This window comes from Aythya ferina (genome assembly GCF_964211825.1).
Source record: "Aythya ferina genome assembly, contig: HAP1_SCAFFOLD_811, whole genome shotgun sequence".
NCBI lineage: Eukaryota > Metazoa > Chordata > Aves > Anseriformes > Anatidae > Aythya > Aythya ferina.
Genome location: NW_028180928.1, coordinates 712 through 13,560, shown reverse-complemented (window position 1 = coordinate 13,560; position 12,849 = coordinate 712). Strand labels below are relative to the sequence as shown.

Below are 12,849 nucleotides of genomic sequence, written 5' to 3'. Positions count from 1 at the left end.
TCACACGTTGTGAGGAACTCAACTGGCACCTCTTCTTTAGTAGCTTCTAGCAATCATGCTGTAGGACCATCCACACGTACGACAGTTTTTACTGTGATAATGGGAGCAAAAACCAACTCCCCTTACAACTCTGGATAGCTTCCAAAATACAACCCCTCCCCCCCACACATACTCCGTCCCTCTCAAGAGTAACTTCAAATGTTTAAGTTAAACCTCAAGAATAACTCATGCCCCGGAATTAAGCACCTCATTTTAGTAGAAATGGATCTCCTTTTGAAGGAACTGTTTTGTGTACTCGGGTACCAGTTCTTCTGCCTCCATTGCTTCATTTGGTGTCCCAGCCCTAAGAGTCTAGATGACAAATGTGGATTCCTCAGGAGCGTTTGTTAAGACCAAAGCTTTGGGATACGTGGAAGCAGGCTCTGACATTTTTAAATGCAGGTCTCCAGCCTGGGTTGAAGTCATGAAGGCACCAGATTGTTTTAATGGGGATCACCATGATGGTGGACCCTCTGAAGTGATATAAAAAGCAGGGAAGCTTTTTCCAACTTGTGCATCGTGGGCATGCTTAGTGAAGCTGGCTCTCAGCAGCGTTTTCTTATGTGTAGGTATGAGCACGAGAGATGGAAAGTGGGATGGAATGGTTGGGAGTTCCTCAAGGAATGCGTTTTAATGAAACAAAAAATGACATTTAAATACGGGGTTTGTTTCACTACAGATTTTTGGCAGTAGACGGGGCGCTTACTGGAATGAAATTCTGTGGAGTTGGGAAGGCTTTGGGAGATGGTGCCCAGGTGCAGTATATTGGTGCTGCCTCCTGAAGATCAGCTCTGACTTGACTCAGGCACTTTGTTGTTTCCATGCAACTGCTCAGCATGAGAAAGAAAAAACAAACAAACAAACAAACAAACAAGGAAAGCAATATATGTACCTCCGTACCCACTTCCTTTCACTGCAGTCTGTCACAGAATCACAGAATGTGTCACAGGTTGGAAGGGACCTCCAGAGATCATCTGGTCCAGCCCCCCTGTTCAAGCAGGGTCACCCCAAGCACATTACAAGGGATCACATCCAGACGACTTTTGAGCATCTCCAAAGAAGAGACTCCACAAGCTCTCTGAGCAGCCTGTTGCAGTGCTCTGTCATCTGAACTGTAAGAAGTTCTTCCTCATAAGAGGACGAAACCTCCTCCTCGTGGCTCTGTTTCGCTTGCTCAGAAATCATTCTGAAACCCACCAGCTGAATCGAGAACAATTACTAATGTAATGTGTCTAACTGTGGGTGACCCGTTTGGTGATAATCTGGAGCTGAGTAATGATACAGCAGTGCACTAAAAGTGAGGAGGGAGGTGGCTCGGGGGCATGGTGTGGCCAACAGCTAGAAAGGAGGAAGTTGGAGCTGATGGGAGGAGGGTCCCGGATCTGGTGGAGCCAATAAAACGACCCGTCTACGACATGTCTGGTGGGGAAGCCGACGGCTAACAAAGACTGGACTGTCTGCTAGCGAAGTGCAAGCGCCCCTAGAGCCACAGGAATGAGGTACCCTGGGATGTGTAAGAGCAACAGCATGTGTAAGGTTCAATTGCTTGGGAAAGAAACAAATCACGAAACAAATGGTCAAGGCCACACTTGCTACTTATTGCAATGCATCTCTTTGGTGTAATTACACAAAACTAGAATAGCATCGTTCCTTGCGCCAGGAGCTGCTCTGCTTGGCTGTGGGATCGACTGTGGAACAGACGCCCATTGGTGCACCCCAAGCATTTTCCTCGGAGGGGTCTCCGCTCTCAGCTGCTCACCAGGACCTCCTGAAGCTGTGGACAAATGATATTAAGTGATATTTTCTTGTGGTATGAATGAGAAGTGCAAGAGGCCTCTCTGCGTGACGGTGTGATAGTGCTGTGCAAGTGAGATGCAGCATCTCTGCGAAGCAACATCCCTAGTGCTTAGTGGTTTGTTGAGTGATGTAGATTCTAGTAGGCACGCTGCTTTACATAACTCTGCATGTGATTTTCACCCTGTTGCTTCTTGTACCGTGCGTCTTGCAATATCTGCGGTGATTGTTAGGCAATCTATCAAAAGCGTTTGGTTGATCGAAAATAAAAAAGGGGGAATTGTGGGAAAGGAATTTGCAGGTAGCTCCGCGCTGTTTCACACGTCCCTGAATGAGAGATAATGAGGAAACCAGCGGTAGAAACAAAAACTTGAGCAAGGTTGAGATAAAGGCAGTTGGCTACAGTGTTAAAGATGATCTCTGGGGCAGTGGCCAGTTGCTGGCTGGCTTGAGGCACGTGTCTGAGGGTCTCTAACCAATTGTATGAGAGATTTGGGCACGTGGAGAGTGCGTGGGGCTACGGGGAAAGTATATGTAGTAGTGAAAAAGGGCAAGAAAGGCCTCCTGTTGAAGAGCCATCAGGAGTCCGTGTCTTGCATCCCTTCACCTAGCTTAGCACGTGTACAGAAGTCCAGCGCCTAACTCAGAAATAATTCTTTAAAGTCAAGCAACAGGGCTTTGGTTGAAACAACATGGGAACTCCTTCTGTTCTGTATTCTGGGGGAATACACTTCCCCCTGCAGTGTATTCCCCAGAACGTTTAGTACCTGTCGGCTGAATGCAAACGCACAACAGAGGGTACCCCAACACAGACGGGCAGCAGGTTCTTGTGCGTCGCCTTTGAGCCCGAGCCTGAGCACCGAGCTGCTTTATGAAGCCCAGGTATGGCATTGCAACTGCAGACTTCTGAGTTCACTTGCTGATTCTCTCCCTCTCTAGGTCCAAAAATGTCCACGTTGGATTTCTCCCTTAATTCCCCATTCCGAAAGAATGGGTTGGCCTAGTAGAGAGTCCTTCAATAGTTTTGTTGGCCAAAGAGCTGTAGCCTGAAAGTCAGAAGTCTCCGTCAGCCTACAGGAAGAGAGAACACGTCAGGGGCAAATTACCTGACGTTTGGATATTTCTCTTAATTATCAAGACCAACCAGCCACACGCAAAACAGCCAACATGCATAAATGAAAGAAAGCCAAGCACGGTGTGCCAGAGCTGGTCCAACAGTTGTTCTGGTTAGCTCTAAGAGAGAATTTGAAGTTAGCTAAGGAGTGGAGAATAAGAATGAAAAAGCGATGCTCTCTCTGAGGGCTCTTTCCGCCCAAGATCTTGTCTCTAAGGACCCCAAGTTCTTTCTGGACGTGGTTCTGCAGCAGCAACAGGTTCTGCCCCGGGGGTCTCTGGCTGGTCTTTTGGGGTAAGGAAAGTGGGGGTGCCAGCTTGGCTGTCTCGGTTTCCGTATGCCCATAGATGGAGCCAGTAACCTGGCAACTGTGGACTGATTGTGTGCTCATAATGCAGCCAGGCAGGATAAAAGGCAGCGCCTCTTCCTGCGGTCATCACTTCTTGGAAGTGCAGCTGTGACGAACGAGGTAGGATACGGCTTGTCTCCAATGTTTCCAACAGCTTGTCTCCAACAGTTCCATCCTGTGAACTGGTGATCAAGCTTCACGTTCGTTAGTCAGATGGGACCAGTGAATACGAGAACGTTTAAATTTGCCTTCCTTTTAACAGGCACGAGATGAGTGCAGCGATGTCACAGGATGAACGGTCCACTGAGAAGACCCTAGCGGTAAGATTAGCTCCTTCAATCTGCACAAGTTCATGCACTTCTTTGGACATAGGTGGTCTAGTGCAAAGCTTGATACTGTTCATATGATAAATGGGCGAACAAAGGGGGCAAAAGAAACAAAAAGTGAAATGCTGCGGATACTTGAGGCTCTGCTTACCTGCAGCAGAAACTGCAAGCTCTTCATGTGATGGTGTCCGAAGCGTGCAGCTAGCTCCCACGCGCGCTTTCAGGGAGTCTTTAGTGGAGACAAGATCCTCTGGTACCATGGGCAGTGAATATTGGTCCCCAGATCGAGGGAGAAGCAGCTTCTGTTCCTCTCTCTCGCATCCCCCTGCCTCTCGTCCCAGCATGGTCATAAACTAAGGGCTCGGCTGCTCTCTGTTCTGTCCTTTCCTCTGGGTCCTGGGGGCTGGACTGCAGTGCTTGGGAAAAGGCATCAGCTTGAATGAGTTACAGCCCCATGGGCAACGTGTCGGTCCTTCTCCCACAGTGGACGTACTTCACTGAAACACAATAACTTCACGAGTGGCCAGCCAAAGTTAGGAATCACAGTCAGCAAAGATGGTATGAAAGGCTAAAGGCCACTGAAGCCCAACTCCAAATCTCTCTGGTTGTTCTTATTCCCCCAGTTTTCTCCCTGCATTTTCATAAAGGCTAAGAAGGCTCTATGAAGCCCAGGAAGCAATACAATCTACTGACAGTTTCAGATGCGCAGTCGCCATCAAGTATTTGACTTAAGAAGGAATTCCCATCAGCATTTTGTAGGGACTTCAGTGACTGTGAGCAGGTGGAGAAAGTGGCTTAAAGTCAGGTTGAGGCCTCAATTCAAATTCATTCCTGAGAAGCGCAGATGGCACAGTGCAATTTCTTCCATGAGTAGCCTTGGATTGCAGAACCCTAGCGCTTCTCCCGTGCCTCTTCCTCCCCTGTGAAATACTGCAGACCACTCAAATCCTTAGGTATTTGTCTCAAAACAAAGTAAGCAAACAAACAAAAGTCCAGTCAGTCCAACACTGCAGGCTGAAGCTCAGTCTGAAATACAAGCTATGGCACGATGTACCTGTTTCATTGGCAGGGCACGATGGAGTCATCTGACGTGACCCCGCAGAAGGGCTCTTTCCAGCTCCTTGTGAAGGAACGGGAGTCCGCCAGGGCCACAAAACCCATCTTGGTGCGCCAGCGCCCACCAGTGCCACGGTCACGGTCACGGGCACGGAAGAGACGCATCCGTGTCAAATCTGTGGAAATACTCCGGGCACGGGGTCGTATCATGGAAACCATCGAGGAGGAGCCCCTGGGCGCCCCTGGCGAGATTGAAAACTTCCCAACTTCTGACAAGGAGCTTGAGAGCCACTTCGAGAACCTGGGTGGCAGGAAGGTGAGTGCAAGAAGGTTCTGCACTTGAGAACGATTCCCCCCCCATCACTGTGGCCTTGTGATTCTAGCACCTCTGTCAACGTGAGGAAAACATGTGCAACTGTGCCAAATCTCCTTGTTTTGCAAGGAGACCACGGCAAATGGAAAGTGCGAGATACTGCTAAGCACGATGGTGCGATGAGCTATCAGCTAAGCAGCACATGAATGCACCATTCACAACCTGCAGTGCCACAGAAATTGACCATAGAGCATCCTGGAGAACACTGCTGCCAGAACAGCACCCCCTTCCAATCTGCTGCTGCCTCATGTCATTTCTGCCCCCGAGAACCCTATCAGTCTCCTACCAGTAGCTTCTAACTCCCATCCCCTTGACGTCTTCTAACAGGGAGCAGAAAGTGAGAGGAGCTCACTGTCACCAGCTCGGACTAGCGAGCCTGAGAGCAATCCAGGCATAGTGGAGTCCGGTGCTAAAAGGAGGAGGGCAGTCTTTGAGACGCTCTCAGAAAATGGACAACACAGCGATGCCAAAGGTTAGTCTGACCACTTGGATCTGCTTTCTCGCTTTAGTTGAGTGCACTCGATCTCTGTTGTGACGAGGGGCAACCACATTCTTGTCATCAGGGCAGCCCCCAGGCTGCCCAGGAAAAGAACGTGGTGTTCTTATTGATGCCAAACAAACTTTTCGGCTTTCTCCATTTTATCTGTGTGTTATGGAGGAGTGCCCGAAGCCCATTAAACACTTTTTGAGCAGAACACAACAGAACGGTGTCCTATGTTTAGAGAAGAAAACTTATGATGAAGACGACCCAAATCTAAAACTAGGATATCAAAACTATGGGCAGCATTCGTCCATTATGGAAAAGCAGGAACTTCCTATTCTCTGTTGGTGAAGATAGTTTGGATTTGGAGCCGTGCTGCTTTCGTACCAACACTTTAGCTTTTAAGCGTGGCTTTCAGGTTTCCACAAGTCGAATGCTCTGTGCTTGATGTGTTCTAAAGTAAAAGTTGCTAAACAGCTGCTAAAATGTTGGCGTTCCTGCTCGTTTTGCCTACTGCTTTTCTTTCAAGATTTGAAACACGTGCACCCACCTCCCTCTCCCCAACTATGATGTCTGTTTGTAGTTTCAGGGGGTGGTCGAAAACTTCTCAGAGGACTTCGAGAAGCGCGCCCTCCGAAGCCTGGCAGCACGCTGCAGCTCTTTGAGGAGAATGTCTCCTTAAAGGATAAAGAGGCTCTTTATCAAGCTGCAGCGGCCAAAGCAGAGAAGAGGAACTGCTTTCCTAATCATGTAAGATCCCAGTGTCTCATTATCTTCTTAATTCTACGTTTGCTTTGCACAGGGTCAGACCCTAACTGTCTTTATTTCCACAAGCAAGCTATCAGATGGCTCACGGGGTGGATCAAAATTTAAATCCGAAATTAGGAAACTTAGATAGCAAACATAGTCATCCTTCAGTCTGTGTCTACCAAATGAGATTTTTCATGCTACATGCCTCCGGTCTTTTGGACAATCCCTTTTCATTCATGGAATTGCTCTTCTTTGTCGTCCACCTTTGCCTGAACTTCACTGATGAGGGCCCTAGGCGTGAGAGAGAGCAGCAATGCGGTTATCCTATTTGCTCATGTTCACCAAAAACAGCAGCTTCTTTAACACAACAAATATTCGTTATTGACAAATAATAAAATCCTATTCAGATGCACAGTGAGCTTAGAGCTCTTGCTGCTCAAACTGAAGGATTTGAAATCGCTGCGTTATAAAACAGCGTCTGGTTAAGATAAGGTACGGGAAGAGTCCAGGTGTTTTCAAACCACACAGTTCCTGCCCACTGGCTTCTTGATTTCCTCATCGCTTTGGCGTATTCGGAGCAGATTCCTGCAGTTCCTTGGGCAGAGAAGGTTCAAATTCCCTCCTCCTGACACTGCAAAGAATGCTGCAGTTAGCTCTCTGTCCCCAAAAGGAAGAACTGTAGGAAGCCTGGCCCAAGTGAACTGTGTGGAGAACATAGGAACTGCTTCATTTACACTCGAGAACGCCTTGCCCTTTCTTGTTGACATGGACAGTACGTTCTTGCTACCAATGGAAACCAGCTGACCTTATTTAATCCCTCTAGATTTCCGAGGAGATCAAGGCCTGCACTGCGCCTGGCGGCCTGGCCGCAGTCAGGAGGCCCTTTGAGAACAGGCAGACCGCCTCCTCGAGGATGACCGATGCTCATTCCCAGCACGAGCAGAAAACTGCAGAGGTAACAATGCAATTTGTAATACTAACCAATGAGGTCTTCCATGCTAAAGAGCTTGAGGGAAAAATCCCATGATTTGCTTGGAAAGGTCTGTGCTTTTAGTTCGAGGTATCTTCCCGTGTAAGTTAGAAATGCGTAAGATTAGACATCGGTTCATCTCATACAGTCCGAATTTGGATTTTCACTATGCAGTTGCAATTTTAAATGTAACCCGTGAAAGTGGTGGCAATAAACGAAGCTTAGCAATCAGGGGCACATAAAGAAGTATTTAGTACAGTCTGTAATTCAGCAAGTATTTCTACTGTGTGACAAACACAACTAAAGAAGAAGTCAATAAACACTTCTGCTTTTCCTTTCCTTCTCTGCTGAAGGCAATCTCTTCTTTCCTTGTTTTCATTCTCTAAATGTGTGTATTTTCTGTCACCAGTTTCTCAGATACACAGAATCTGTCCACTGGAGAAGCGATAAAAAGTGCCAAAAAGTTGAAGGCGGTATGAACCAGCCGTTTATAGCGGCACAGAAGATGGAAGCGCTAAGACAGCCAAAATCTACAATGCCTTCAGTGGCTTCCAGAATGGAAGTAATCAACACAATCCTCAAGAATCAACAGCTTCCTATAAGAAGTCCACGTCATCTTGGAGCTGGTGCACCAAATCCGGAGTGCGAAAGAAATGAATCCTCTGTGATCCAGGTGTTCCCTAATCTTAAGGAGCCACAGAGGAGGGAGCCATTGCGCCAGCCGAAAAGGAAAATCAATTTTGCAGCTTCCAGACTGAAGACCATCAATGAAATCCACAAGAGGCAAAGTAATATTCTAAGATGTCCAGACCAGCAAGAAGCTGCTTTAGTGGCTTACGATATGCAGTGGTGTGAAACCCCAGAATGCGATGGAAAGAACAAAGATGAAGCCCTCGCAGGCGACGTGTTGTGCAGCAATGCACAACACATTTCCAATAAAAACCTGTAATGACTTAAAAGTAACAGACTTGTCTGAATTTTTGCTGCCTGTCTCTCCTCCCTCCTTCAAGACTTCCCTCGTGCAAGATGCTATCAGGACAAGGCGTGAAGTTGGATGTATAAAACAGATTAAGAAGATTTTTGTCAACATTGGTACCCCAGTAAGTGCCGTGAGTAACGTGCAAGCTAGAGAAAGCGAGCCCCAAATCCCATTTTGATTCGGAAAGGCAGCTGGAGCAGAATTATGTAAAACTCTGTCTCAGACAGTAACAGAGTTTTGACAAGTGCATTTTGTGACGTGACCCTGCTGAGTGTGAGCCAGCACGGAGGCAGGAGCCGGGCAGGTGAGCTACTGTGTTGCGTGAAACACCATATTGACAGCGGTGCTCATGTATAGGCGGTAGGGCTTCACGTGAAAGAACTTTCCTACTCAGCAGAAGGCAGTACTTGATATTTTCAGTTAAACAGAGTGAAGGATGGTCCCAATGACAAGGATCACGAGCTGCCGGGCTGTTTTCCGTGTCTGCCGTTACAAAGATAAGGATGTTTGTCTTCTTCCAGTTCCTCCTGGTTTTCTTGTGCTCCCCTTACTCTGTCTTGGACAACAAAGCCCCTGCTTTCTTTCTGGGAGGGCAGTGTGGGGGCGGCGGAAGGGGCAGTGCTGTAGCAGGAGTTCCTCACTGCTTCGTGCAAGGCTCTCACACGTTGTGAGGAACTCAACTGGCACCTCTTCTTTAGTAGCTTCTAGCAATCATGCTGTAGGACCATCCACACGTACGACAGTTTTTACTGTGATAATGGGAGCAAAAACCAACTCCCCTTACAACTCTGGATAGCTTCCAAAATACAACCCCTCCCCCCCACACATACTCCGTCCCTCTCAAGAGTAACTTCAAATGTTTAAGTTAAACCTCAAGAATAACTCATGCCCCGGAATTAAGCACCTCATTTTAGTAGAAATGGATCTCCTTTTGAAGGAACTGTTTTGTGTACTCGGGTACCAGTTCTTCTGCCTCCATTGCTTCATTTGGTGTCCCAGCCCTAAGAGTCTAGATGACAAATGTGGATTCCTCAGGAGCGTTTGTTAAGACCAAAGCTTTGGGATACGTGGAAGCAGGCTCTGACATTTTTAAATGCAGGTCTCCAGCCTGGGTTGAAGTCATGAAGGCACCAGATTGTTTTAATGGGGATCACCATGATGGTGGACCCTCTGAAGTGATATAAAAAGCAGGGAAGCTTTTTCCAACTTGTGCATCGTGGGCATGCTTAGTGAAGCTGGCTCTCAGCAGCGTTTTCTTATGTGTAGGTATGAGGACGAGAGATGGAAAGTGGGATGGAATGGTTGGGAGTTCCTCAAGGAATGCGTTTTAATGAAACAAAAAATGACATTTAAATACGGGGTTTGTTTCACTACAGATTTTTGGCAGTAGACGGGGCGCTTACTGGAATGAAATTCTGTGGAGTTGGGAAGGCTTTGGGAGATGGTGCCCAGGTGCAGTATATTGGTGCTGCCTCCTGAAGATCAGCTCTGACTTGACTCAGGCACTTTGTTGTTTCCATGCAACTGCTCAGCATGAGAAAGAAAAAACAAACAAACAAACAAACAAACAAGGAAAGCAATATATGTACCTCCGTACCCACTTCCTTTCACTGCAGTCTGTCACAGAATCACAGAATGTGTCACAGGTTGGAAGGGACCTCCAGAGATCATCTGGTCCAGCCCCCCTGTTCAAGCAGGGTCACCCCAAGCACATTACAAGGGATCACATCCAGACGACTTTTGAGCATCTCCAAAGAAGAGACTCCACAAGCTCTCTGAGCAGCCTGTTGCAGTGCTCTGTCATCTGAACTGTAAGAAGTTCTTCCTCATAAGAGGACGAAACCTCCTCCTCGTGGCTCTGTTTCGCTTGCTCAGAAATCATTCTGAAACCCACCAGCTGAATCGAGAACAATTACTAATGTAATGTGTCTAACTGTGGGTGACCCGTTTGGTGATAATCTGGAGCTGAGTAATGATACAGCAGTGCACTAAAAGTGAGGAGGGAGGTGGCTCGGGGGCATGGTGTGGCCAACAGCTAGAAAGGAGGAAGTTGGAGCTGATGGGAGGAGGGTCCCGGATCTGGTGGAGCCAATAAAACGACCCGTCTACGACATGTCTGGTGGGGAAGCCGACGGCTAACAAAGACTGGACTGTCTGCTAGCGAAGTGCAAGCGCCCCTAGAGCCACAGGAATGAGGTACCCTGGGATGTGTAAGAGCAACAGCATGTGTAAGGTTCAATTGCTTGGGAAAGAAACAAATCACGAAACAAATGGTCAAGGCCACACTTGCTACTTATTGCAATGCATCTCTTTGGTGTAATTACACAAAACTAGAATAGCATCGTTCCTTGCGCCAGGAGCTGCTCTGCTTGGCTGTGGGATCGACTGTGGAACAGACGCCCATTGGTGCACCCCAAGCATTTTCCTCGGAGGGGTCTCCGCTCTCAGCTGCTCACCAGGACCTCCTGAAGCTGTGGACAAATGATATTAAGTGATATTTTCTTGTGGTATGAATGAGAAGTGCAAGAGGCCTCTCTGCGTGACGGTGTGATAGTGCTGTGCAAGTGAGATGCAGCATCTCTGCGAAGCAACATCCCTAGTGCTTAGTGGTTTGTTGAGTGATGTAGATTCTAGTAGGCACGCTGCTTTACATAACTCTGCATGTGATTTTCACCCTGTTGCTTCTTGTACCGTGCGTCTTGCAATATCTGCGGTGATTGTTAGGCAATCTATCAAAAGCGTTTGGTTGATCGAAAATAAAAAAGGGGGAATTGTGGGAAAGGAATTTGCAGGTAGCTCCGCGCTGTTTCACACGTCCCTGAATGAGAGATAATGAGGAAACCAGCGGTAGAAACAAAAACTTGAGCAAGGTTGAGATAAAGGCAGTTGGCTACAGTGTTAAAGATGATCTCTGGGGCAGTGGCCAGTTGCTGGCTGGCTTGAGGCACGTGTCTGAGGGTCTCTAACCAATTGTATGAGAGATTTGGGCACGTGGAGAGTGCGTGGGGCTACGGGGAAAGTATATGTAGTAGTGAAAAAGGGCAAGAAAGGCCTCCTGTTGAAGAGCCATCAGGAGTCCGTGTCTTGCATCCCTTCACCTAGCTTAGCACGTGTACAGAAGTCCAGCGCCTAACTCAGAAATAATTCTTTAAAGTCAAGCAACAGGGCTTTGGTTGAAACAACATGGGAACTCCTTCTGTTCTGTATTCTGGGGGAATACACTTCCCCCTGCAGTGTATTCCCCAGAACGTTTAGTACCTGTCGGCTGAATGCAAACGCACAACAGAGGGTACCCCAACACAGACGGGCAGCAGGTTCTTGTGCGTCGCCTTTGAGCCCGAGCCTGAGCACCGAGCTGCTTTATGAAGCCCAGGTATGGCATTGCAACTGCAGACTTCTGAGTTCACTTGCTGATTCTCTCCCTCTCTAGGTCCAAAAATGTCCACGTTGGATTTCTCCCTTAATTCCCCATTCCGAAAGAATGGGTTGGCCTAGTAGAGAGTCCTTCAATAGTTTTGTTGGCCAAAGAGCTGTAGCCTGAAAGTCAGAAGTCTCCGTCAGCCTACAGGAAGAGAGAACACGTCAGGGGCAAATTACCTGACGTTTGGATATTTCTCTTAATTATCAAGACCAACCAGCCACACGCAAAACAGCCAACATGCATAAATGAAAGAAAGCCAAGCACGGTGTGCCAGAGCTGGTCCAACAGTTGTTCTGGTTAGCTCTAAGAGAGAATTTGAAGTTAGCTAAGGAGTGGAGAATAAGAATGAAAAAGCGATGCTCTCTCTGAGGGCTCTTTCCGCCCAAGATCTTGTCTCTAAGGACCCCAAGTTCTTTCTGGACGTGGTTCTGCAGCAGCAACAGGTTCTGCCCCGGGGGTCTCTGGCTGGTCTTTTGGGGTAAGGAAAGTGGGGGTGCCAGCTTGGCTGTCTCGGTTTCCGTATGCCCATAGATGGAGCCAGTAACCTGGCAACTGTGGACTGATTGTGTGCTCATAATGCAGCCAGGCAGGATAAAAGGCAGCGCCTCTTCCTGCGGTCATCACTTCTTGGAAGTGCAGCTGTGACGAACGAGGTAGGATACGGCTTGTCTCCAATGTTTCCAACAGCTTGTCTCCAACAGTTCCATCCTGTGAACTGGTGATCAAGCTTCACGTTCGTTAGTCAGATGGGACCAGTGAATACGAGAACGTTTAAATTTGCCTTCCTTTTAACAGGCACGAGATGAGTGCAGCGATGTCACAGGATGAACGGTCCACTGAGAAGACCCTAGCGGTAAGATTAGCTCCTTCAATCTGCACAAGTTCATGCACTTCTTTGGACATAGGTGGTCTAGTGCAAAGCTTGATACTGTTCATATGATAAATGGGCGAACAAAGGGGGCAAAAGAAACAAAAAGTGAAATGCTGCGGATACTTGAGGCTCTGCTTACCTGCAGCAGAAACTGCAAGCTCTTCATGTGATGGTGTCCGAAGCGTGCAGCTAGCTCCCACGCGCGCTTTCAGGGAGTCTTTAGTGGAGACAAGATCCTCTGGTACCATGGGCAGTGAATATTGGTCCCCAGATCGAGGGAGAAGCAGCTTCTGTTCCTCTCTCTCGCATCCCCCTGCCTCTCGTCC

The 12,849-nt window shown here is 47.9% G+C and overlaps 1 protein-coding gene across 1 annotated transcript; it reads left to right on the top strand.

The window, feature by feature from the left end:
• Positions 1-1,361: 1,361 nt before the first annotated feature.
• LOC311429363 (uncharacterized protein) lies at positions 1,362-8,201 on the top strand (the record flags this gene model as incomplete). Its single annotated transcript, XM_084540452.1, has 8 exons — positions 1,362-1,461; positions 3,151-3,241; positions 3,559-3,616; positions 4,692-4,994; positions 5,379-5,523; positions 6,116-6,282; positions 7,106-7,237; positions 7,662-8,201. The coding sequence occupies 8 exons, from the start codon at positions 1,362-1,364 to the stop codon at positions 8,199-8,201; spliced, it is 1,536 nt and encodes a 511-aa protein (XP_084396578.1).
• Positions 8,202-12,849: the final 4,648 nt, after the last annotated feature.